The sequence below is a fragment of the Aotus nancymaae genome, unplaced genomic scaffold, assembly GCF_030222135.1.
Source record: "Aotus nancymaae isolate 86718 unplaced genomic scaffold, 86718_ANA_hifiasm-v0.15.2.pri h1tg000002l, whole genome shotgun sequence".
NCBI lineage: Eukaryota > Metazoa > Chordata > Mammalia > Primates > Aotidae > Aotus > Aotus nancymaae.
Genome location: NW_026988413.1, coordinates 56,349,140 through 56,377,087, shown reverse-complemented (window position 1 = coordinate 56,377,087; position 27,948 = coordinate 56,349,140). Strand labels below are relative to the sequence as shown.

The window sequence follows — 27,948 nt, the reverse complement described above, 5'->3', positions numbered from 1 at the left end:
TATATTGATGATCTTCTTTCAGAAGTAAAGGAACTTGAGAGCCAGTTTTTAAAAATAAACCTGAGTTTTCTTTAAAGTGTTTCACACATTCATTGCAACATAATTTTTGTCCTAGCTGGTATATTATTCACTTAAAAGTTAGAAACATTCATAAAAAAATTAGTATGTTTTCCTTATTAAAGAATTCTTCAATATGTAATTCAACTTAAAATCCTGACACAAAACACTGCGTAGAATATAGTTTGAATGCTTGACAGCCTGGATGAGTGTGTTGAAAGTTTCAACTGCTCCTATTTTTAGTCATTTGTGTTATTTTGGGGGGGATTCTTACATTTCACCCTCTTTTTCCATATCTCGAGACACATCTGGTTAAAAATTGAGCACACAATGAATATTGCATATCGATACCACACAGATCGTGGAAATAAAGTGACTATGGTAACTTAAAACACTGTGACATCCAAACCACCAAGCAAGCTATTTCCAGAAAGGAACCAACACACACTGGCAAATGTCACCCAGTTCAATTCCTTTTGTTTAATGCATGCATTTGCATAGTTAAGCATCTTATTCAAAGCATATTTTAAATAATTCTATTCTCAGCATGCATGCTCTCAGTAGGCAAGTGGACAACTGAGGTATAAAGCAAAGCCAAAATTATGCAGCTCACAAAAGGAATGCCTCTCCTCTGCAGGGTTAAGTAATAAATGGGACCTACTCAAAGAGTTGATTAAAATAACCACATCACTAACCCCCTTCTAAGAGACCCAAATAAACACATCTGTTGCCATGTACTTTCAGTGTGCCCTCACCAAATATTAGATTACACTAATGGCAATTGTTCAGGCAAGTGATTTTTAAAAATACTTAATACTAATCAGTATCAGTGAGACCATAGCCAGTAAAAAAAAAAAATTACATCTAGACTTAAAGGTAAGAATTCTACTGGTTTGCACCAGTTTTCCTGACACATTTGAGCTTTTTCTTGCTGCTAAATATTTTCTCAATTCCTCATACCCTCCAATTAATTTTAGATAAAATTGTTACCATGTAGAATGTACTTTTTCAATCTACCTACATCCCTGGGTAGCTCATTATAGACTGTTGCCATGGCAATAGGCAGTGAACAACAGAATTAAGTGGCCTCCATACCATGGTGATAATTTTTCAGTTCCCCTTATTAATGATCCCATAATGGTAGGGATTGGCTATTTCTTTTGAAACTAGTAACCTCCTCAGCTTAAAGCAGTTTGGATCACAAAACAATGCTAAACTCCCAGCTCTGGTCTCTGTGTTTATTTCATTAGTAACTAATATCTAGAAGCAAGAAAGAGATACATGTTGGACACAAACATTTTTGCCTTCTCTTCCATCTTATGACCACTGTAGTAGCTGATGCTAATCCTTATAGCTATGGTGTAGTATTTAAGCCTCTGTGTAATATGTTTCCAATTTTACCAATGACCCAATGACTTGTCACTTATTTGTAGTTGGTGATTATATTTTACCATCACTCCTTTAACCTCTGCAAAATATTCAAAAAGACCCAACTCAGCAGGTTAAAATAGCCTTAATTGTGTATTTGTAATATATTTACAGATCACTTCAATTATGTTTTTATAAAGTAATGAATGATCTATCAAGGGGTATGTGTGAGAAGAAAAAGTGAGAGTGTGAGAGGAAGGTTGGTGTACTGGTGTCAAGACAGGCTGATGTTGGGGGAATGTATGGTTCAGTACTTCAATCCCTAGATTTGCTGTGGCTATACAGTTTTAAAATAGCCAAAGTCAAAGAGGAACATCCATGAGTCCTTTTCCACAAGGTTCTGGTTGAGCCATCATTTTTACCTTGACTTCTTAAGGAGCCAAATGAAAAGTATACAATGTGGCATTTGTCACAGATTTTTAAATAATATTTATTTACTCTTTTCATAATCCTGAACTTGCAACAGGACCACCGAGAGGAGTGGCTTGTGTGAGCTGTCATGGCTGGACCACCTCTGGAGGCCATGTGATCATTCTAGTCTCCTTAGAATGCACCTGAGTTACAAGCAAATCCCATTTCCATTGATTTAGTTACAGGTCAGAAGTGAAAGCAAGGCAAGATGTGAAACCAGACATCCGACAGCCTCCATTCACAGACTACAGGCAGCCCCCGCTGGACTACAGGCAACCCCCAGGAGGCGATTACCAGCAGCCCCCACCCTTGGACTACAGGCAGCCTCCCCTGCTGGACTACAGGCAGCACTCCCCCGACACCAGGCAGTACCCTCTGTCGGACTACAGGCAGCCCCAGGTACCTCCTCCCCGAGAGCAGGGTGGGCCCTGACCAAGGCTTCCAGAGAACTGCAAGGAATGAAATTGAAGCAGAGACAGAGGAAAGTGTACCTGTCTGGGATAGACAGCTGTGGTTCTATTCCTAGCTCTTATAACATCGGGGTAACACCTGCATCCTCAAAAACATGCTGGACAAATAAATCTATTTCAGAATAAACCAGGACAATAGATAAATAAATATGGATAAATAAATAAATAGTGGATGAGTAGTAATGGAATGAACTAATCCCTGCTAATACTAGCTAACTCCCTGTATATTTCCTTGTCAAAGTATCTAAAATGCTCTAAGCTGGGACCTCTGAGAGTGCTGCTAAGGAAACTTTATAGATGCTAGCACTGGAGCTATTTTAGGTCCATAGTTTTTTTACATGGCCCCCTACCTGCCTTTCTGTGATAAAGGGCCAAGCCTCTGCACATAAGGGTAAGACTAGGCCTGGCTTCACAATCCAGAGTGTAGCCTGTGCAACAGCCAACAACTTTCTGTCTACACAACCAGTGGCATGTTTGTTATGATTATTTGTTGATGCACTTTGTGTCAACTTCCTTTATTTCTCTGAGATTCAGTTTCCTAAAGGGAGGGTCTTCCTTACAGGCCAGGGTGAGGATTCGACATTTATGAAAAGAGTCTAGACCAGAGTTTGGTATCTAGAAAATATTTCATACTTCATAACTACATATCAAGATATAAATTAAGTACAATCTCAACTCTTATCAGATTACATTGTGTTTTATAATGAATTGAAGATCACCTTTATCCTCAAAGATTTTAAGAATAGTGAAGATCAGAGAATCTTGGACATATTGCATTTTAGGTAAAAGAGAAATTGATTTTGTACATTCCAACTTGATATTCAATAGTCTGTGCAACTGAGAGATCTATCAGATGCCACTAAATTTCACTTTTCTAATCAGCAAACTCTGTAATTTACATACACACACGCACATACACACACACCTGACATTTATTTATCATGCTCAACAGCAGTGAATGAGAAAAATCAAAGGAGAGATGATATCATTCAAGCCCATTGGTAATCATTCCACATTTGCCAAGTAAACCAATGAATACCAAAGTAAACAAACTACACAGTGATTCTTTGATGACCAAGTAAACTATGCTATGGTCTGCTCAAATCTTTGGAATTTTGTCTTGCATTTCAATAGTTCATAAAGTCAGATTACTACTTCTCCCATCATCATGTCATTTGGAATACATTGACTAAGAGAGAGAAGGAGAGCACAGAGACTTGCCACAGAAGCTTCTCTGATACTAAACAATTGTCTATTCCATTTTCTCCCCCACCCCAAAGGATTTTGATTATTTCACTGTGGACATGGAGAAAGGAGCCAAAGGATTTGGATTCAGCATTCGTGGAGGAAGGGAATACAAAATGGATTTATATGTGTTGAGACTGGCAGAAGATGGACCGGCAATAAGGAATGGGAGAATGAGGGTAAGAACAGTCTCTTTTTATAGAAGTGTTTAATTCTGAAAGAAACCCCCACTGTGGCGTTGGAAGAGTGCTGAAGCATGCTGTCAGACAGAGTTGCTGCAGGTTTGCCTTCCTTCTAGTTCATGACCCAGTTTCTTAAAGGTTTGGCCAAATGCTATTTTATAATATCTCTCATTCTCATGTTTCTGCTTATAACCATCTAATTGATTAAACCTCAATAAAGCACTATTTTTCTAAAGAGCAAATGAAAGAAAATGGAGAAAGTATAGAAATCTTTAAAAATAGCTTGAAAAGTAAACATTATTGCTCCATAATTCTTTCTATGGTTTGATGATTCTGTTTTCACTAAGGTGAAATTTCTTTTGAGTTTTGTGCTTTTTCCCCCATACTGATTAATCACATGCTTTTGCAGGACTTTTTGGAAATGTTTCCTTTGTGTTGACTGGTCTTTTGGTTTGATACTGGGCAGACAGAAGCATTAGGAGAAAAAGGGATTTGGCTTCTTGGATACAGGTTGCTCTTAAAAATGACAGCAGGAGGCTGGCATGGTGGCTCATGCCTGTAATCCCAGCACTTTGGGAGGCCAAGGCAGATGGATCACAAGGTCAGGAGTTCAAGATCAGCCTGACCAATACGGTGAGACCCCACCTCTACTAAAAAAAAAAAAAATACAAAACTTTGCTGGGTGTGGTGGCATGTGCCTGTAATCCCAGCTACTCAGGAGACTGACGCAGGAGAATCACTTGAACCTGGGAGGTAGAGGTTGCAGTGAGCGGAGAGGTTGCAGTGAGCCGAGATGGCACCACTGCACTCCAGCCTGGGTGACAGAGTGAGACTGCATCTCAAAAAAAAAAAAAAAATGACGGCAGCTAGAAATTTTCCAATTAGAGTATAAGTTGAGAGTGGATTTTTTCATTTAATAATTACTTTGAGGCATCTGATTGATGAGTAACTAATTCTTCATTTAAGGGTACAAAACAAAGCTTGTTAACAAAATAAAACATTAGACAGTCTCTTTACTCTCTCTGTGTGTGTGTGTGTGTGTGTGTGTGTGTGTGTGTGTGTGTGTGTTTGTATATAAAATCTAGGATTTATTCTTGCCCTCCCTCCTAGCTCTTTAAGTTAATACAGAAAAGCGGTGGCTTTGGGATTCTGGAACCTCGGCTTCTTGTGCAGAGCCTCACCAATCAATTTTCCCTGTTGGCTGAATCTGTTATTTCTACCACCAAGTCTACATATCTATGATACTCATTTCCAAGTCAGGGGATTAGCCACAGTACAAAAACAGAAAGCATGTACATCATATCTTGGTTTTTCCTTCTCACCACACTCCTTTGACAGCTGAGAACTATCTGAATTGGAATTTAAACCCAGGCAGGGCTGACGCCAAAGACTGGCAGCCCCTGCCCTGATCTAGCACCAGCTTCCTCTTACCTGTCTAACCCTGGTTTGAAGATGGGCCTCCACATGGTTTCCTGGCTCTACAGCTTCCCTATCAAACAGAAGGGCACTTTCTTAACCTACTGTAAAGCCAGCTCACAAGTGGTTAAGTAAAAAAAAATTAATCGTCATAGTGCAGGTGAAACACAGCAGGAAGACCATGAGCGAAATGGCCAGAGCTCTGTGAGAGACAGAGGCCCACAGTGGACTGCAGGGCTGGTCTCTGCAGGTTACAAACAGTGGCCGTGTATTTTATCAAGGGGTCTACATGACTCACTGCTGGATATATACAGTACTCCCAAGGCAAAGAAGGCTAAATAGAGAAATACTCTTATAGGAAAAGATTCCTCTTTCTAACAGAATTTAAGCCAGAGCAATGGTTCTCAGCATAGTTCCTGACATCAGCATCACCTGGAAACTTGGTAGAAATGCAGATTCTCAAGCCCCATCCCAGACCTGCTGAATCAGAAATGCTAGGAGTAGGATCACCCACCAGGCTATGTTTTAGGAAACCCTCCAGTTGGATCTCTGAGGTTTTACCTTCCAAGGTTTTTTATGGATACTTGTGTCAACTGCAATCCAAAAATATTACATGAACATTTTCAGAAATAAATAATTGATAAATTTTAAATGGTGCAGCATTCTGAGTAGTGTGCTGAAATGTTGTCCTTCCCAGAAGGTGACGCAGCCCTTATCCACACTGTAGATGCTACCCGTCCATTGGTCACTCAATAGCCCTCTCGATTATCAGATCGACTGCCATGCTGTCGCACTGCCTGTGTTCAAGTAACCCTTATTTTACTTAGTAATGGCCCCAAAGTGCAAGAGTAGTGAAGCTGGCATTTTGTTATAATCATTCTTTTCTTTTATTGTTGTTGATCCCTTACTGTGCCTGATTTGTAAATTAAACTTTATCATAGATATAGATAGGGAAAATAGTGTATGTAGGGTTACTTCTACTTGTGATTTTAGGCATACACTGGGGATCTTGGAATATATCTTAGTGGTATGAGGGGTAACTACTGTATTTACTTTATCAAAAAGCCAGTGGAGAATAGCAAGTTTTGACTTTAATAATTATACTAGATAGTTTTCAACATCAGTTAATACTGATGTATTAAAAGTTGAATAGACAAAACAAAACACAATCTGTGAATGCAGAAAATAAGGGGAATAGTAAATAGAGATGTGTATCATTGTCATGTCTGATTGCTCTTCTTCAGTCACTCAAGAAGGCTAATGTTGGCTGGGTGTGGTGGCTCACACCTGTAATCCCAGCACTTTGGAAGGCTGAGGCAGGCAGATCACGAGGTCAAGAGACCGAGACCATCCTGGCCAACATGGTGAAACCCCGTCTCTACTAAAAAATACCAAAATTAGCTGGGCATGGTGGCGCGTGCCTGTAGTCCCAGCTACTTGGGAGGCTGAGGCAGGAGAATTGCCTGAACCCAGGAGGCGGAGGTTGCAGTGAGCCAAGATCACGCCATTGCACTCCAGCCTGGTACCTGGTGACAGAGCAAGACTCAGTCTCAAAAAAAAAAAAAAAAGAAGGCTAATGTCATAATAGAAACACAATGGACAGTCAGGTTTTAAGGAAAAGTATAATAAATTGTTGGAAAATATTACTGGATCTCTTCGTAAAAAGAAGACAGGTTTGTAAAATAGTCTAATAAAATTGGGAGGGATGAATTTTTCATAGCTAGTGAATAAATCTCTGATACAAAGTTCCTGGGAATATAATCTAATTAAACACTGAAACTAAATAGAAAACACAGGCAAAAAATAATGAACATAAAAAATAATATTGGAGAAGCTCAGTAAAACAGGGAAGGTAAGAAATCAGGAGACATTTGGAGGGAAAGAATAGAAATTCCAAGTGCTTAAATAAAAATCTGAGAGTCAAGTTAAAAGAGGATCTGAAAGGAGATCAAGTTTGCTCTTAAAATGGTAAAATATTTTCCTGTTTCCATAAAAGTATAATATAGTTCGCATTTCCATAAAATATATTTTTATGATGAAAAAGAACATCATTTCATAACTTTATCACCTGCAGCTGGGCACCATTTGTATATGCCTAGTTAGCATCACATAAGCTTATTTATAAAATGGTTTACCTACTTTCTGAAACTCACATGATGCAAAAGTCTGCTTGCAATGGGCTTTGGAATGACCTAAAACATTTTATTCAACTAATCAATGCACAAAAAAGATACCACTTGCCCATCTTTTTTTAATGGAAAGCAACAGTCTCTGAAATTAGCTTATTTTAAATTTGTCACCTTTCCCTCCGTGGGCCAGACATAACTAGTCAATACAAAAGCATCCTGGTTTACATATTGTTCTTATTAAACATAAAACCATTTACAAAGAATATTTCTAACATATGTAATAGGTATAAATAATAACAATGATTCAAGGACCCATGAACCCATAGCCCGGCTTAAAAACAGAATATTACCAAGCTCCCATGATTTCATTCTCCTCCCACTCTCCAGCCCTCAAAGAGAACAATCTTCCTAAATAAAGCACTTGACATTTCTTCATTGTTACCACAGATGTGTGTATCTCTCAACTATATCATTTGGTTTTGCACAGTTTGTGAACTTTATGTAACTGAATCGTACATGTTCTTCTCTGTGGTTTCCTTTAACTTCATGAGATTCATCCCAGGTTGGTGCATGAAGCTATAGTTCATTTATTTTTCACTGCTATAAAGTATTTCATTATACAAATATGCTACAACCTATAGTAGTTACCTATTTTTCTGTTTTATGGACATTTGAGATTTTCACTTTTTGGTTGTTTTTCTATAACTTATACAATCCTTGTACATCTTTCCTACCGTATCTATGCAACACTTTCTCTAGATTAGACTATATGCCTTGGAGGGCACAAATTTAACTTACTTAAGTAACGCAAAAGTGTTGTCCAAGGTGGTTATACAGTTATATTAGCATGTAAAAAAAAGTATTTCTTACTACACTCACGAGATTTGTATTTCAGACTTTTAAACTCTCATTCTGGTAGGTAGAAAATGACGTATTTTAGGTTTAGATTTGCATTTCTTGATTATGAATGATATTCATCATTTTTTATGTTTTATTAGACTTTCATGTTCTCTCTTAAATAAAAAATGCCCGTACATGTCTTTTCTCCATTTTCTGTTGGATATTTCTTCATATTGATTATAGAAGTGCTTATATATTGATTATTGGTTTTCATCAATTAATGTGATACAGATATCTTATGCCAGTTTATGCTTGTAGTTTCACTTTCTTTATAATGCTCTTTGATAATGAGAAAGTCTTAATTTTAGTGTAATTGACTTAACCTTTTTTTATATATATAGTTTCTACTTTCTGTGTCCTGTTTGAGAAATCATCCTCTAAGACATGGTCTTAAACATCTTCTTTTCTATCTTCTTCTAAAAGTTTTATAGTTTTACTTTCTATATCGAAGTCTGTAATCACCTACAATTGATTTCTCTGTATGATATAAGGTAGAACTCCAATCTCAATTTTTCCATATGGATAACCACATGTCACAGCATCATTCAATGAGTATTTCTTTGCCCTTCCCACCAACCAATCTGCAATGGCAGCTCTATAATAAGTTAAATTTCTATAAATGCAATGGTCTGTAAATGGATTCTTTATACTGTTCTACTAGTCTGTTTGTCTATCCCTGCATCAATGCCATACTTAACTACCTTTTAATGAGTGTTGAGTGTTTCGTGGGGAAACTGTCTCTCCCTTCAGACACACATCTTAATTCCTCAGGGGTGTTTGGAGGTTCTTGGGCTCTTGCCTTTCCATATAATTTTAGAATTTGCTTGTCAAGTTTCTTAAAAAATCCTGTTAGAATTGTTATTGGAATTGCTCGAAATTCATGTATAAATGTGGAAAAATTTACATCTTTATAATATTGAGTCTTTCCATGAAGATGATATAATCCATTTATGTAGACTGTCCGTAAAGTGCTTAAAGTTGTATAGGTTTTTCCATAGCATACCTACAAATATCTTGTTAGACTGATTCTCAGGCACTTTTTGTATTTTATTTTTACTCTTGAACACAGTATTTTTAAAATCTTTACACAAATGCATGTGTTCAGTGAATATATGCTTTTATTGTTTTTAATGCAGTATTTTTTTTTTCATTTTTTTAAGTGCAGTTTTAGGGTCACAACAAAATTGAGAGGAAGGTACAGGGATATTCCATATAGTCCCTGCCCCATACATGCATAGCCTCCTCTCTCTTTATCAACATTCCCCACCAGACTGGTATATTTGTTACAATGGACAATCAGTATTGACACATCATTATCATCCAGAGTCCATATTTTACAGTATGGCTCAGACTTGGTGTTGTACATTCTATACATTTGGACAAATGTATAATGGCACATATCCACCATTATAATATCATAAAGGATATTTTCACTGCCCTAAAAATTCTTCGTGTTCCACTATTCATTCCTCCCTCCCCACTAACCCCTGGCAATCATTGATCTTTTTGCTGTCTGCAGAGTTTTACCTTTTCCACAATGATTCATTTAGCTGGAATCATACAGTATATAACCTTTTCAAATAGACTTCTTCCACTTAGTAGTATGCATTTAACTTCCCTCACTTAACTTTCCTCCATGTCTTTTCATGGCTTAACAATTCATTTCTTTTTAGCGCTGAATAATATTCCAATGTCTGGATGCACTACAGTGTATTTATCCACTTACCTACTGATTTTGGCAATTATGAATAAAGCTGCTGTTAATATTTGTGTGGAGATTTTTGTGTGGACTTAAGTTTCCAACTTCTTTGAGTAAAAACCAAGGAATGCAATTGCTGGATCATATGATACAAGTATGTTGAGTTTTGTAAGAAACAACCAGCTGTCTTCCAAAGTGGCTTTATCATTTTACATTCCCACCAGCAGGAAGAACGAGAGTTTCTGCTGCTCTGCATCCTCATCAGCATTTGGTGCCATCATTGTTAGGGATTTCGGCCATTCTGATAGGCATGCAATGGTATCTCGTTGTTTTAATTTGCATTTCCCTGATGGCATATGATGTAGAGCATCTTTTCATATGCTAATTTGCCATCTGTATATCTTATTTGGCGAGGTATCTGTTAAGGTCTTTGGCCCACTCTTTATCAGGTTATTTTTCCTTTTATTGTTGAGTTTTAAGAGTTCTTTGCATATTTTGGATAACAGTCCTTTATCAGATATATCTTTTATAAATATTTTCTCCCAGTCTGTGGCTTGTCCTTTTAATCTCTTGACAGTGTCTTTTGCAGAGCAGAAATGTTTCATTTTAATTAAATTCAGCTTCCTAATTATTTCTTTCATGGATTATGCTTTTTGTGTCATATCTAAAACGTCATTGCCAAATCCAAGGTCTTATAGATTTTATCCTATGTTCTCTTAGAGGAGTTTCTTACTTTTGCATTTTAAATTTGGATTTGTGATCCATTTTGAGTTCATTTTTGTGAAAGATGTTTTGGTCTATGTCTTGATTCATTTTTTTGCCTATGGATGTCCAGTTGTTCCAGCACCATTTGTTGAAAAAATTATTTTTTCTTCATTGCATTGCCAATGGTCCTTTGTCAAAGATGAGTTGACTATATTTATGTAGTTCTGTCTGTTCTGTTCCATTGATCTATTTGTCTATTCTTTTACCAATACCACACTGTCCTGATTATTGCAGCTTTATAGTAAGTCTTGAAGGTTACTAGTGTCAGTCTTCCAAATTTATCCTTCTCCTGGATATAGGTATTTTTAATGTAATTTTAAAATTAACTGTTAACCAGTGAAGAGAAAGGCAATCGAATTTTGTATATTGATCAATTATATCAGGCAAAATTTACTGAACTCTCTTATTACTTCAAATAATTTATGTGTATCTACCTCTGGATTTTCTGCATAATAATCACATTTTCTATAATTAGAGTTTTGGAGTTTTTTTTTTTCCTTTTCAGTCCTTTTATTTCTTTTTTTAAAATTTCATTGGCTTGGCTTACTGTATGATGCTGAATAGAAGTGGTCAAAGCAGGCACTTTTATTTGTAACCTTAAAGAGAATGCTTTCTAAAATTTCATTAAACATGATGTTTAATGGGTTTTTACAGATAATCTTTGTCAGATTAAAGATGTTTCCTTCTATTACTAGTTTGCTAGGAGTTTATTATGAGTAGATGATGAATTTTCTCTACTTTTTCTGCATCCATAGAAAATATCATACAATCTTTTTCTTTAATATGATAATTAATATGATTAATCATATTAAAGGATTTTTATGGTTAAATTACTTTTGAGTTTCTGGGATAGGCCCTATGTATTCCTGATGTATCATTTTTATGCATTGATCCATTCTGTTTTCTGTTATTTCCTTTAACATTTTTGTATCAGTGTTATTGAGTAAGATTGGCCTGTAATTTTCTTGTAGCATCCTAGAATTATTTTGATAATAATGTTACCCTAACTGAGGGAATATATTCTCTTACCGGGTCCAAAAGGGGGCATAGTTTTAAGGGCAAGAATTTCCCAGCACCATGCCCCCCTCCCATCTCTCTCCATCCGGGAGATTTAACGGTTTATATTTGAATTTCACAGGCAGGGGAAGAAACTAAAAGTCAATCTCTCCAGCGGAAGTTCTAAGGAACTCCTTTCATTGGCCCAGGGTCTTGGAGAAGGTGGGGGTTCCTCCCAGGATAAAAGTCTGTGCCCACACACCTGGCCGGATTTTTCCCTCTGGAATCCCCTTCCACATTCTTCATGAAAATCTTTCTCTTCTTCTCCTTTCTTTCTCTCTTCTCTACCTAAATAAAATCACCTTTCTGCAACACTTAGTGGATCTGATATTTACTTTTACGAGTGTATGGCACACCTGCAGTGGTCCCACCGCTTATTCTTTAAGAGATCAGAGACCAAGAACCCACAGCATTCTCTCAGGGAAGCTGTGCCTCACCAACACCCCAAGAAAACCCAGTTACATAACCTTATGAGAAATAGAATAATCCTTTTTGTTGCTGGTGTTTACAGTTGTTGTCTGGGAAAGTTTATGTATGTTTTGAATTATCCTTGAGTGTTTGGTAGAAGACACCTGTAAACTCATCCAGGTCTAGTATGTTTTCTTCATGTGAAAGTCTTAGTCCACTAATTATGTTTCTATAATAATTGTTATCTTCAGATTTTCTATTTCTTTTTAAGTCTATTCTGATAAACTGCTTTTCTTCCTAATAATTTACCTATTTCATCTCAGTTTTCAAACTTTTTATATCTTTTTTATTTTTATTTTAGTTTATTTTATTTTTGAGACAGGATCTCGCTTTTTCACCCAGGCTGGAGTGCAGTGGTACAAACATGGCTCACCGCAGCCTCAACCTCCTAGGCTCAAGTAATCTTTCCATCTTAGCCTCCCAAGCAGCAAGGACCACAAGTATGCACCACCACACCTGGTTGATTTTTTTTTTCATGCAGAGATGGGTCTCACCATGTTGCCCAGGCTGGTCTCAAACTTCTGGGCTCAAGCAATACTACTGTCTCAGCCTCCCAAAGTGCTAGGATTACAGGTGGGAGCCATCACACCTGGTCTATCTTCTATTTTTAATGTTTGGAGTATTTGTATTTATGTCTCTTTCATTTGACTACTGTTATTGTATTCTATTTTCATTATTAATCATGCCAAAGATTGTTCAATTTTCTTTTATCCTTTTCAAAGAGCCAGCTTATATATTTGTCTCCTTGCTTATTCATTTCTGTTTTTATACTTAATATTTCATTTCATCCATTCTTTCTGGGTTTACTCTGTTGTTCTTTTTTTTTTTTTTTCTAAGTTGGATGCTTAGATTAGTAGTTCTTAGGCTTTCTTCATTTCTATTAGTACAAATTTGAGGTTGTAGATTTAATATGTAGTATGTTCATTAAGATCCAAATACATTCCAATTTCCACCGTGAGTTCATCTTTGACTCCTGGATTGTTTAGAAGGTGTTTTTGTTTTTTATTTCTGAATGTATAGGGATGTTCCAGTTAGTTTGCTATTCTTAATTTGTCTTCAGAGAATATACTCCATATGATTTCAGTATTTCAAGTTTGTTGCAACTTGCTACAAACTTGGCATAACATGTTGCATTTGTTATAGATGATCCATGTGTGCTTGGAAAGAATGTGCATTCTGCAATTGTTGAGTACAGTGCGGTATAGATGTGTTCACTGGATAAAGTTTGGTTATTGAACTATTCAACTATTTTATAATCTTACTCATTTTTTTCTATTTGATCTATTAAATACTAGGGTAGGTTCTTAAAAATCTTTGCTAATGGTTTTGTAAATTTTTCTTTGAAAAACTATCAATTTGTTTTCAATAATAGAGATGGGGCCTCACAATGTTACCCGGGCTGGTCTTAAACTCCTGAGCTCAAGCAATCCTCCTGCCTTGGCCTCCCAAAGTGCTGGGGTTACAGGTGTCAGCCACCACACCCAGCCTGAAGAGCTACCAGCTTTTACTTTGTATGTTTTGAGGACATGTTGTTTGGTACTCAGGTATTTCTTTTATTTTCCAGGTGAATCGAATCCTTCCTATTGCGTAGTTATCTAGTGTATCTCTGTCAATGCTTTTTGCTTTAAAGTCGGTTTTGTCTGATGTTATTTTAAGTATGCTAGTTTTCTTTGGTATGTCTCTTTTATCCTTTTGCTTTTAACCATTCTATGTCTTTATACTGTATGTGTTTCTCTATTAACCTGGATTTTTTTTATATTTTAACAATTTATTTCACCGCAGTCATTTCAATCAATTTACACCATTTTTATTTACTTATACTTTTATTTAATGCTATCATTGTTGATCTTTTCCTATTAGTTTTACTTTTTCTATCTTACCCTTTGTATTTTTTCAACCCTCTTTTGAATAGTTCTTTGGAGTTCCAGTTCATGCAAGGCTCTCCTATTAGACTTTCCATTTGTAGCCCCTAAGCTGATTTTCTGTCGTTACTGCCCAGTCATCAAAATGGAAACTCAAGGTGTCTAGGAATCACTAGTTATTTTCTGGGCAAAAGCTGCCTTTGGTACTTGTTCGCCTTCTAGGAGTCTTATTCTCACTTTGCTTTTGGCATCAGAGGATTCTTTACTTTCTTCCGTGTTCAGCAATCGTAAGGTTAGGGAATCTGATCCACCATATTGCTAGAAACAGAATTTAGTAACATTTACCTTTAACAACTAAGTTTTGGTAGCTGCAACCACTTCCAGTCTTAGAGCTGGCAGTTGCTCCCCTCACAGTGTGTCCAGAGCTGTCCATGGGAGGCAGCCCAGAGCATGCCTCCCATGTGCCCACTCATTCATTCTGTAGCATATGTCCTTACCTTCCTCTCCAACTCCCCGCTTGTGTGTGTCCCCTGCCCGCAAAGTCACTAATGAGTCCTTGCCACTGCCACATAGTCCTGCCTGAAAACTTACTCTACAGTCAAGGGGCTGGCACTGTGATCCCAAGGGACCCCTCATGCACTCCTGGGTCCTGGGCACAGAGAAGCATGGTCCCCTCACCCCTGCAGAATCCCATTCTATCTTCTACAGGACCCAAGTGGCTTGTCTGGGCCATAAATGTGCAGGCCTGCCTGGTTGGAGGCTTTGTCGGGACTGAGGAGGAGCCTCTTCATATCTGGCTCATATCCTGCCATTGGGATTGAATGGCATGGCATACAGTCTTGAAATAATATGCCTTTGAGCTCAGAGACACAAAGCATTGAGGCTGATTCCCTTAACAAAGACTGTTATGTGGACACAGAATTTCCGAGTGGGAAGAAGTTGGGTAAAACAATGACATATACCCATTGGTGAGTTTATCTCAGTTTGAGGCCTCCAGTCTTTGGTGCACACAATTTACATTTACTTCATTTATTTCAATCACCTAAGATACTTTCACTGATCAGCTCTCTTAAGCTCACTCCATTTCTTCCTTGCCCTGAAGACTTGCTTAGAGGAAAATTTTTACCTCTCATAGTGACTTTCTTGTTCACTTGACTTCCTCCCTTGTAAGGAAATAACCAGGTAGTAAAAAGAGCAGGAGCCTGACAGACACATTCAAATACTGGTTTAACAACTTACTAGCAGTCTAGCTCTGACCTGAACAAGTCACCCTGTCAGGGGCTCATAGCTGCTCTGTAGCCTTGATCAAATACCAGGTCCTCTCTGGGCAGCTTCAGAGGCCCACATTATGGGGTTTGGGAGGGGACAGGAGTCCTCCTGACCAGGAGGATCAGTTGAATCAACTCTAGCAGTTAGTGGAATGACAGCCTGTCCTCATATCCTGCAAGTCACTTAACAGAGAATCAGTTTTATGGTTCTAATCAATGGGAATAATATTTTCCAGGAAGGGCAAAGTACCTAGTTCAATATTTCTGAAATTTATCCTATTCTTCCACTCTCTTCTTTTCCCCAAGGCCTGTACTTTTATTAAAATACAGGCATGCATCACTTGATAACAGGGATACATTCTGAGAAATGCATCATTAAGTAATTTTGTCATGTAAACATCAAAGAAGCACACTTACAAAATCCTAGATAGTATAGGCTTCCTACATACCAGGTTACAGCTCCTACACACCGGCCTATAGCTCCTAGGCTACAAACCTGTACAGCATGTTACCGTACTGAATACGACAGGCAATTTTAACACAGTAGTATTTGTGTATCTTAACATATCTAAACATAGAAAGGGTACAGTAAAAATACCATATAATATTATGTGTATTATTATATATCCATCATATATGCAGGCCTTTGTTGACCAAATCATCATTATGTGGTACACGACTGTACTCACTAGTTTCAGCACACAGGTACTGAGAGCATCTTTTAAGTAAGTGTGTATGTCAAGAGGTGACAAAAGCTTTCAAATACAAATCAACTTGTACTTGCCTCCCCTCGGTCTGCTACATAAGGTGGTTCCTTTTCAAAACACTCATCCGATCTACTGCTTACTATTTAAAACCCTTCAGTGGCACCCCACAGTCTTTCAGGGTAAAGATCAGACCCTCATCACAAGGCTGCCAGGCCCTGCATGTTCTATCCCCAGACCCCTCCCAGCTCATCTCACACAGCTCCCCGCTCCCTTGCTCTGTTATCCCACCAACCAGTCTCTCTCACCATGCCTCTTCCTGCCCACGGGCCTTTGGCACATATTGCTCCCTCTTCCCACAAGGCTTTTCTCCCATCCCTTCCCCTGGCTAACTACTCGTCATCCTTCCCATCATAGCTCAAGCATCACGTCCTCAGAGAAGACTTCCTTGTGCTTTCCAGTAAGGTCTCATCCACCTGTCATTGGCTCTCCCAGCAACAGGCACATCTCCTTTATAGCATTTGTCACAGTGATAATTTTACATATTTCTGTCTGATCGCTTTCTGAAGTCTGCCTCTCCAGACCATAAGCTCTGCAAGAGCCAGAACCATGTTGCTCTGAGCTCCCCGCTATACCCCAGGGCCCGGTGCTGTACACGTGGGGCACTCCATAAATATTTACTGCTGAACACATGCGTGAACAGAAGCCAAAGTTGCAGTTGTGTTTTCCAACTCTGCACATTCACTAGCTGTGCTTATCAAGTCCATGGCCACAAAGACACCTGATGAACCAGGACATGGGTTCTCATAGGTAACTGACCATATGAATATATGTGGCAAGTCAGTCCAACTTGCAGTCAGCTTTTTTAATAAAATGCCTCACTGTAAACACACCACCCCTGTTTGGATGCATCTAATTAAGATTTTGCAGTATCAGTGAGGTTGTATATACAAAACCCTATTGTGCCTAGCATTAAGAAATGCCTTTAATCTTAAACTACGTGACATTTCAAGACTTGTTTTCCTTATATGTAAACTCTCTCTCACCAAACATAGATGACAAGGAAAGAATGTAAATAAAGTAAAATAAGGTCAAACAGTAAATAATAAAGAACTTCAAAAGCACAGCGTGTGCAAAACATGACAGAGTAAAAGTGACAAAAAAGGTGTGCTGGAGCCTGTTAGAAAAGGTACACAGGAGAGCAGTGCAATCTGAATGATGTGAAAGACAGAGCTTAGCAGAATATACCAACCCCACAGAGATAAGCCCTGCCAGGTCACTGCGGACAAATGAGCTGAGGAAGCTGATGAAATCAAAAGCATGAGAGAAGAGAGATAACAAGTACATAAGAGGGAAATAAAGCAGCCTGTCTGCAGAAATAAAGCAATTGTATGGGCTCAGGTAGATCATTTCGAGGGCCCTGCATTGCAAAGGTTGTCCACCCAGTGTTTTAGCACGTCTGGGTGCTAAAACTCAGCCAACCCAGAAAGCTCATCTCTGCATACAGTGTGCCTCTTTACATGCCATCCAAGACCATTTCATCCAGATGCCCAGTTGTCTCTCAGCCATCACTCTTAATCTTCTTCAGATTGTCTGCAAATGTGAGTTCCTTTCCCTTTACTATCTGGCCCTGCTCCATGCCTTTTATGAAGGAAAAGAAAAACCTCTTACAGAGATGAAATCCATTACCTTTTTCTTTTCAGAGTCTGACCTATGAGCACTGTGTTAAATGAGTTACACCAGCTACTTGCAGCAAGGAGGGAGAGCGTGCTGTTGATTAGAGAAGAGAGCCATGGGGAGCTCCATTGTCAATTATTCAGGGCCTCATTACCTCACATGGGGAGGACTCCATTTCTCTGCTCTGTTTCTTCTTCTAGTGGATGCCCAACTTTGAACCATTTCAAAAGCATCTTCCCATGAGGGCTAGTTAAAGGTTTGGTAAGAAATCAAAGGGTTGGGATTGCATCTTGGCATGGAAAGACATAGAGAGGAACTGAATACATTAGAAGTGAGGAGAGTCTTTTATTTTAATTATTCATGGTGGGAGCAGTGCCTATGCAAAAGAATGAGAAAGTTTACAAACCACTGCTGTGATCTGAAACATACACTTTACTTGCCTTTTCATTTTCACTTATAAACTTTACCGTAATTTTTCTCTCTTTACCTGAGAATAAATTAAAATTTCTTCCCTCTTCATTTTTATGCAAATTTGCTCTCTGCTAGAGATTCTTTGTCATTCCATCTCTCCCCCTAAAGCTGCTGGAGGATGAGCTTACCTACTTATTTCCATTTTCCTTAGAAAATGGATGTGAAATGTACCTTGATCATAATTTACACAGGATTTGGTTTGCATGGCAGAGCCACTCAGAAGCTATGGAGAGCTGGGTGCTCTTCTTAAATGTGAATCTCAGACCATTCATGTTTCTTCTTTGGGGTGTCCGGAAGTGTTCTCCTGATTGGCAGTCACCATCCCCAGACCCTGTCCCCTTCTTTCCCTGTGGCTGCTTCCTAGCACTGTCAGCGTTGAACTCAGAGATGGCATTGCTCCTGCCTATGGAACGTTGCTGCTTCCTTCTCCAAGTTGAAAAGATCTGACTCCTGCATGGTTCAACTTCACAAGATACTTCCTTTTTAATAAATATAAGTAGAGATCATACAAACAGAAAATAAGTACTTCTCCACATGGGGATCACCCCTGCTGGATCCCATATAAAACAGCACGGCTCCCAAGGCAGGCTTATTCTCATTATTTGGTCAAGCATGGTAGGTGGAAGAGGTAGGGACTGACATCCTCCTAAATGCCTAGCCTGAATTTCCAACTGCCTGTTGGATGTCCAGGGCATTCATTTGTCATTTCAGACCAGCCGTGAGTTGTTGTAACGCCATCTTAGTATCTCATGTCTTTGTGTAATTAACTGCCTGAAGGATGAATATACCCCTGGTCTTCAGGATGGGGTCAGCTGAATTAGTCTCTTGTGGAAGAAAAAGACTCCACAACCTAGTAGCATGACTGTGCTTGTGTATGAGACCTCAGGAGAAGAATGAAAGCCCAGAAAGGGAAGTTAAGGGCAGATGTAAGTAAGCAAAAAGACAGATTAATGAATATTGGAAAGAGGTTGATTTCAAATACTGCATTCCTTGCTTTAGAAAGGGAAGGGCCAGGAAAACTGGGAGAGGTATTTATATCAGGGAATTAGGAATTGGGGAACAGGAAGCTGGGCAAGCTGCTGAGTCAGTGCTCACAATTAACTGCTTAACTAGAGAGAGTGCCCAGTTCTGAGCAGGGGCTGGCCTGAAATAAGCCAGTACACCTTGCTTCAGTCTGTGTCTTTCTGGAAATGGGCACACACATTTAAGAAAAGTAAGTCAGGTCTCAAATTAGTCTCAAATTATGCATTCTTTCATTTTATTCCATTGCCACTGCCACAGTACAGGCCCTTGTCTTTGCTATCCTGAACTGTTCCAGTAGCCAGATGGGTCCCACTTGCCTCAAATTTCTCCTATTCATGCTTCCTACAACTACCAAAATTATATTCCTAAATCATACATGTAATCAAATCACTTGTTTCCTCAGAAGTCTTCAACAGCCTCCCTTTGCTTGCAGGATAATATCTAAATCGGTCACGAGTTTTTTGTTTTTTGTTTTTGAGCCCAAGTCTTGCTCTGTCACCCAGGCTGGAGTGCAGTGGCACAATCTCAGCTCACTGCAACCTCCACCTCCCGGGTTCAAGCAATTCTCTTGCCTCAGCCTCCCGAGTAGCTGGGACTACAGGTGCATGCCACCACACCCAGCTAGTTTTTTGTATTTTTAGTAGAGACAGAGTTTCACCATGTTAGCCAGGATGGTCTCAATCTCCTGACCTTTTGATCCGTCTGCCTCAGCCTCCCAAAGTGCTAGGATTATAGGCGTGAGCCACCAGATTTTCTTAAAAAGGCCTTCTACCATCTGGCCCAATGCATTTTCCATCCTTGTATGCAACTCTATTCCTCCAATGTATACTCCAACCATTGTTGTCTCCAGGACACACAATGCCATTTCACACTTTTGTGTCTTTCCTCATCCTGTTCTTCCCAGTGGAAGCTCCCCTCTTTCCATTTCTATCCTTAAAACCCTGCTCATCTTTCAAGAACCACTTCTGACTACACCATGAAGCCTTCACTGATCCCTGCCTCTCACCTTCCACTCCCGACTTCATTCAGAGGAAGTGCTCCCTCATCAGCACTCCAATAGCACACTGTTTGCCACATCTTTATTATGAAATATATCAACGTAGAAAAGACACTATAGTGTGTGTGTGTATATATATATATACAGCTTAAACAACAATAGTAAAGAAATGCCCATGCAATCACTAACCACCTAAACAAAATAGACCAGTGTGCCTCCTCCCTCCCACCCCATTATCTCATAGAAGTTACTCTTCTGAATTCTGCTTATCGTTCCTTTGCTTTTTTCTTTATAGTTTATTACATATGGCTGTATCCCTCAATAATATATTGTTTAGCTTCACATTTTTTTTAACTTTATAGGCATTGTTTATATTCCCTTGATTTTTTAAGCTCAATATTGTGAAATTCACTGGCATTAATGTGTATTACTATAGTGTATTCATTTTCACTGCTGAATAGTTTCCTATTATATAAATACTAATTTAAGTAACCATTTTCTTGTTGATGGTCATTAGGGTCATTTCCAATTTTTTACTGTTAAAAACACTGCTGTTACGGACATTCTTCTAAAGGTTCCCTGATAGAAATGTGCAAGATTTTTTCTCAAGTATATCCCTGGGAATAGATGTGATAGGTCCTGGGGTCTGAGCAACTTCAAATTTGCAAAATAATGCCAAGAAATTTTCCAAAGTGTTTTTAGCATTTTGTATGCTTCTATGTGCAATATGAGTCCTTGTTGCTTTGTATCATTGTCATCATTTGATATAAAATTGATATTACATTTCTATTATTACGGCGGAAATGAAATACACAATAGTATATCATTACAGTTTTTTCTTTCTGGTTAGTAACGAACATCTTTTCATATGTTTGAATCATTTGTTTTCCTCTTCTGTGATATGTATGTTGAGGTCTCTTTGCACTTTTCTGTTGTTATTGTTGTGTTTTTTTTTATTTTTTATTTTTATTATGGGTATATTATAGGTGCATATATTTATGGGGTACATGTGATGTTTTGATACAGGCATACAATTTGTAATAATCACATCAGGGTAATTGGGGTATTGATCAAGAAGTTATCACTTCTTTGTATCAGAAACAATTCAGTTCTAAAAATACAGTAAATTATTGTAGACTATAGTTACCCTGACATGCTATCAAATATTAGATTTTTTTTTTTTTTTTTTTGAGACAGAGTTTCATTCTTGTTGCCCAGGCTGGAGGGAAATGGCACGATCTCCTCTCACTGTAATCTCTGCCTCCTGGGTACAAGGATTCTCTTGCCTCAGCCTCCTGAGTAGCTGGAACTACAGGCATCCGCCACCACACCTGGCTAATTTTGTATTTTTAGTAGAAATGGGGTTTCTCCATGTTGGTCAGGCTGGTGTCAAACTCCCAACCTCACATGATCCACCCACCTCGGCCTCCCAAAGTGCTGGGGTTACAGACATGAGCCACTGTGCCCGGCCATCAAATACTAGATCTTATTCATTGCAACTATGTTTTTTGAACCCATTAACCATCCCCACTTTTCCCCCTTCCGCCTGCTGCCCTTCCCAGTCTCTGGTAATCATCATTCTAATATCTCTCTACATGAGTTCAATTGTTTTAATTTTTAGCTCCTACATATGAGTAATAATGTGAGAAATTTGACTTTCTATGCCTGGCTTATTTGACTTAATATAATTTCCTCCAGTTGCATTCATGTTGCAAATGACAGGATTTTATTCCTTTTCTGTACCTGAATAGTATTCCATTGTATATATGTACCACATTTTCTTTATTAATCCATTGATAGACACTTAAGGTTGATGCCAAATCTTTGCTATTGTGAATACTGCTGTAATAAACAAGGGGGTGCACATATCTCTTAAAATATGCTGATTTCCTTTGTTTTGGGCATATACCTAACAGCAGAATTTCTGGATCATATAGCTCTACTTTTAGGGTTTTTTTTTTTTTTTTTTTTTTTTGAGGAACCTCCACACAGTTCTCCACAGTGGCTATACTAATTTACATTCCTATCAACAGTGTACAAGGGGTCATTTCCAATTTTTTACTGTTAAAAAATTTTTACTGTTAAAAAAGTTCTTCCCCTTTCTCCCTATCCTTACCAGCATTTGTTATTGCCTATCTTTTCAACAAAAGCCATTTAACTGGGGTGAGATGATATCTCATTGTAGAGGTTTGGTCTGTATTTCTCTAATGATTAATGATGTTGAACATTTTTTTCATATACCTGTTGGCCATTTGTATGTATTTTTTTTAGAAATGTCTATTTAGATCTTTTGCCCATTTTTAATAGGATTATTTTATCTTCTCCTATTGAGTTGTTTGAGCTCCACATATATTCTGGTTATTAATCCCTTGTCAGGTAGATAATTTGCAGTATTTTATTGCATTCTGTGGGTTATCTCTTCACTCTCTTGATAGTTTTCTTTCTGTACAGAAAATTTTTAACTTGATGTGATCCCATTTGTCTATATTTACTTTGGTTGTCTGTGCTTTTGAACTACTACTCAAGAAATCTTTGCCCAGACCAATGTCTATGTAGTTGCATAGTTTCAGGTCTTAAATTTAAGTCTTCAATCAATTTTTATTTGATTTTTGTATATGGCAAAATATAAGGGTCTAGTTTCATTCTTCTGCATATGGATATCCAGTTTTCCCAGCACCATTTTTGAAGAGACTGTCCTTTCCCCAATGTATGTTCTTGACACCTTTCTTGAAATGAGTTCACTGTGAATATATGGATTTATTTCTGGGTTCTCTATTCTGTTCCTTTGATCTATGTGTCTATTTTTATGCCAGTACCATGCTGTTTTGGTTACTATAGCTCTGTAGTATAATTTGAATAATGTGACTCCTCTAGTTTTGTTCTTTTTGTTCAGGATGGCTTTGCCTACCCTGGGTCTTTTGTGATTAAGTATAAATATAGAATTTTTTTCCTATTTCTGTGAAGAATGTCATTGGTATTTTGATAGGGATTGTATTGAATCTGTAGGTTGCTTTGGGTAGTATGAACATTTTAACAATATTAATTCTTCCAATCCATGAACATAAAATATCTTGTGTGCGCGCGTGTGTGTGTGTGTGTGTGTGTGTGTGCATCCTCTTCAATTTCTTTCATTGATGTTTTAATAGTTTTCATTGTAGCGATCTTTCACTTCTTTGGTTAAGTTCATTCCTAGGCATTTTATTTTACTTGAAGCTTTTGTAAATGAGATTACTTTCTTGGTTTCTTTTTCAGATGGAAACTTTTTAGCAGCCTCAATCTCGTTATTTGTTACTGGTCTATCAGGATTTGGATTTCTTCATAGTTCAATCTGGGTAGGTTATAGATGTCTAGGAATTCATCCATTTCTTCTAGGTTTTCCAATTTATTGGCATATAGTTATTCATAGTAATCTCTAATATTCCTTTGAATTTCTGTGGTATCAGTAGTCATGTCCCCTTTTTCATCTCTGATTTTATTTATTTGGGTCTTCTCTCTTAGTATTGATTTCAGAAAACCAACTTTTGCTGATATTTTGTATCATTATTTGGTTTCAATTTTATTTCTGCTCTTTATTATTTCCTTTCTTCTACTAATTTTTGGATTGATTTTTTCATGCTTTTCTAATTCTTTTAGATGCTTTATAAGGTTATTTACTTGACTACTTTTTTGACTCTTTGATGCAGGCACTTACTGCTATAAATTTTCCTCTTAATATTGTTTTTGCTATATCTCCTAGGTTTTAGAATATTATGTTTCCATTTTCATTTGTTTCAAAAAAATTTTAATTTCCTTATTAATTTTTGTATTTACCCACTAAATAATTCAGGAGCATATTGTTTAGTTTCCATGCATTTGTATTGTTTCCAAAGTTCCTCTTGTTACTGATTTCCAGTTTTATTCTACTGAGGTGTGAGAAGATACTTGATATGATTTCAATTTGTTTGAATTTTTTTAAGACTTGTTTTTTGGCCTAACATATGGTCTATTCTTAAGAATGATCCATGTGCTGAAGAGAAGGATGTGTATTCTGAAGCTGTCAGATGAAGGCTTCTGTAAATATCTGTTAATTCCATTTGTTCTATAGTACAGATTAAGTTCAGTGTTTCTTTGTTGATTTTCTGTCTAGATGATCCTGTCCATTGCTGAAATCAGGGTTTTGAGATCTTCAGTGGCTATTGTATTGGGATCAGTCTCTCTCTCTCTCTCTCTCTCTCTCTCTCTCTCTCTCTGTGTGTGTATGTGTGTGTATGTATAGATATATATTCAAAAGGATAACAGAGAACTTTCTAAACCTAGAGGAAGATATCAATGTATCTCCATATATATAAATATATATATCTATGAATATATATATGTGTATATATATACACATATGTAAATATATATTTGCTTTATATATATATTTGTTTTATATCTGGATGCTTCAGTGTTGAGCACACATACATTTATAACTGTTATACTGACTTGCTGAATTGACTCCTTTATCAATATATAATTAGCTTCTTTGTCTCTTCTTATAGTTTTTGTCTTGAAATCTATTTTGTCCAATATAAATATACTATTCCTATTTCTTTTTTGTTTTTATTTTCATGGGATATCTTTTTTTCATCCCTTTAATTTTATGTGAATCTTTATAGGTAAATTGAGTTTCTTGTGAGCAGCATACAGTTTGGTCTTTTTTAAATCTTGTTGCAACACTGTCTTTTAATTGGAGAGTTTATTCCATTTACAGTCAATGTCATTATTGATAGGTAAAGACTTACTACTACCATTTTCTTATTTGTTTTCTGATTGTTTTGTGGTCCTCTTTTTTTTTTTTTTTTTTTTTGTTTGTTTCTTGTCTTCCTTTGTGTAAAAGTGTTTTTCTCTGGCAGTATGTTTTCATTTTTTGCTTTTTATTGTTTTTTGTATCTGTTACAGGTTTTTTAATATAAGGTTATCATGGGGCTTACAAATAATATCTTATAACCAATTATTTTAAACTGATGAAAACTTAATTCTGATTCCAAAAAAGCAAGGATAAAATGTATAAAACTCTAAACTTGAACTCTATTCCCTCAACTTTTTAACTTTTTGTTGTTTCTATTTATATCTCTATACTCTCTCATAAAAATTGTAGTTTTTGATAGGTTTGTCTTTTAATCTTCCTACTCAATATATGAGTGGTTTATGCACCACAATTATCGTATTGGAATATTCTGTATTTGTTTGTGTACTTACTGTTCCAGTGAGTATTATACCTTCAGTTGATTTCTTATAGCTTGTTAATGATTTTTTCTTTTAGATTGAAGAACTCCCTTTAGCATTTCTTGTTAGGCAGGTCTGATGTTGACAAAATCTCTCAGCTTTTGTTTATCTGGGAAAATCTTTATTTCTCCTTCATATTTGAAGTATATTATAGCTGTATTTAATATGCTAGGATAAAAGTATTCTTTTCCTTCAGCTCTTTGATGAATATGTCATCCCACTCTCTCCTGGTCTGTAACATTTCCACTGAGAAGTCTACTGCTAGACATATTGGAGCTCCTTTATATGTTATTTTTGTTTTTTCTTTCCCTTGACCCTTGGGAGTTTGATTATTAAATGCCTTGAGGTAGTCTTTGGGTTAAATCTACTTGATGTTTTATGACCTTCTTGTGCTTGAATATTGATATCTTCATCTAGGTTTGGGAAGTTCTCTGTTACCCTTTTGAATAAACTTTTTACCCCATTTTCTCTCTCTCTCCTCTCTCTCTCTCTCTCTCTACCTCCTCTTTAAGGCCAATAACTTAGATTTGCCCTTTTGAGGGTATTTTCTAGATCTTGTAGGCATACTTCATTCTTTTTTATTCTTTCCTTTCTCCTCTATTTTCCTGCAGCCTCTCTTCAACCTCACCAATTCTTTCTTTATAATCAATTCTGCTGTTGAGACACATATATTTTTCAGTTTGTCAACTGAAATTTTCATCTCTAGAATTTCTCCTTGGTTTTCTTATTTCAATCTCTGTGTTAAATTTATCTGACAGGATTATGAATTCCTTCTGTATTATCTTGAAGTTCATTGAGTTTCCTCAAAACAGCTACTTTGAATTATCTCTGAATGGTCACATATCTCTGCACTCCAGGGTTGGTTAGTGGTTTCTTAATTTTGTTTGGTGAGGTCATGTTTTCCTGGATGTTCTTGATGCTTGTGGATGTCTGTCAGTGTCGGGGTATTGAAGAGTTAGGTATTTATTTTTTTTCTTCACAACCTGGCCTAGTTTGTACCTGTCCTTCTCAAGCAGGCTTTCCAGATATTCAGAGTGTTGTATTTTAGTCTTTAATCACTGCAGCTATATCCACACTGGGGGCATGCCCCAAACCCAGTAATGCTGTGACTCTTGAAGACTCATACCACCTTGTGGGGTTGAGTAAGAGCTGAGAGAATTTCCTAGAGTACCAGACAGAGTCTCTTGTTCTCTTTCCTTACTTTCCCCTTTCTCCATGCTGGACTGCCTGGACTTGGAGGAGGCATTCTGATGGCTTCAACAGCTGGGATGGCACTGGGTCATACCTAAATTCAGCACAGTACTGGCTCTCACACCCAAGACCCTTGGTGACTACTGCCTTGCTACAGCTGATGTTTATTCAAGGCCCAAGGGCGATTTAGTAGGCAGCTGGTGAATCCTGCCAGATCTGCATCCTTCACTTCAGGCTGGCAGGATCCCTTCTGGCCCAGGATGGGTCTAGAAATGCCACCTAAGAACTAGGATCCAGAATCAGGGGCTTCAGGACTTTGGTGCTTTATTTTACTGGGGCTGAGCTGGTACCCAAGTTGTAAGACAGAGTCCTCTTTACTCTTCCCCCTCCTTTTTGCAAGGGGAGTCTCCCTGAGCTGCCCTGCCTAGAGTTGGGGGAGAGGTGATACAAGCACTCCCTTGGCCACCAGAGCTGGTGTCACACTGGGTTGTGCACACCTCAAATCCACTGGCTCCAAGCCCAGTGCAGCCCCAGGACTCACCCAAGTACTGCAATCCTTGTGGCATGACTGCCTTTTCAGTTCACTCAGGACAGGCCACATTAGTCAGCCAGTGGTGGGGCTAGCCACAACTCAGGTTCCTACGGCTGGCGCAGAGGTTCCCCTTCTGATCAGCGATTGCCTAAATGCTTCCTCTGTGGGCACTGGCAGAATTGTGCCCTGTGTTGTGTTCCACTGTGACAGGGCAGCACTGAGTTCCAGTGTAAGTCCACACTCACTTCACTCTCCTCTCCAGAACATGCAGATTCTGCTGATGGTGTTGGGGTTGGAGTTGGCAGTTCAAGACTGTTTTTTCTACCCTTTTCAGTGCCTCTTTCCTTGCTGTAATGTTAAAACAGGCACTTTGATCTCTCGCCTGATTTTTTGTTCGTATGAACATGCTTTCTTACATGGATAGTTGTTGAATTTGGTGTTCCTGAGAGGCGGAATGAACACCGGAGGGTTTTATTTGGCCATCTTGCTCTGCATCCCCTTTATTGATTTTTATACATGCTGGATATTGAATTTGTATTGGTTATATGTGTTGTAAATCTTTTCCCAGTTTGCGGAAACTCTTTTTCTCTTCTTTATGATCCCTTTTGATGAAATCAAATTTATATTATCAAATATATCAATATTCTGTGTTTTTGCATTTTTGTGCTTTACAAAATTTTCCTACATATTTTTCCTAAAAGTTTTAAACGTGGACCCTTCACATTTAAATCTATAATCCATCGGGCATTG

At 37.8% G+C, this 27,948-nt stretch overlaps 1 protein-coding gene across 6 annotated transcripts in view; it reads left to right on the top strand.

The window, feature by feature from the left end:
• MAGI2 (membrane associated guanylate kinase, WW and PDZ domain containing 2) overlaps positions 1-27,948 on the top strand; it is a 1,459,815-nt gene that overhangs the window by 1,342,911 nt on the left and 88,956 nt on the right. For all 6 annotated transcript variants that reach the window (XM_064374940.1, XM_021667866.2, XM_064374946.1 and 3 more), the window contains 2 exons: positions 2,076-2,295; positions 3,647-3,790. In XM_064374940.1, coding sequence (XP_064231010.1) covers positions 2,076-2,295; positions 3,647-3,790 — 364 coding nt within the window. The remainder of the gene's footprint in view (positions 1-2,075; positions 2,296-3,646; positions 3,791-27,948) is intronic.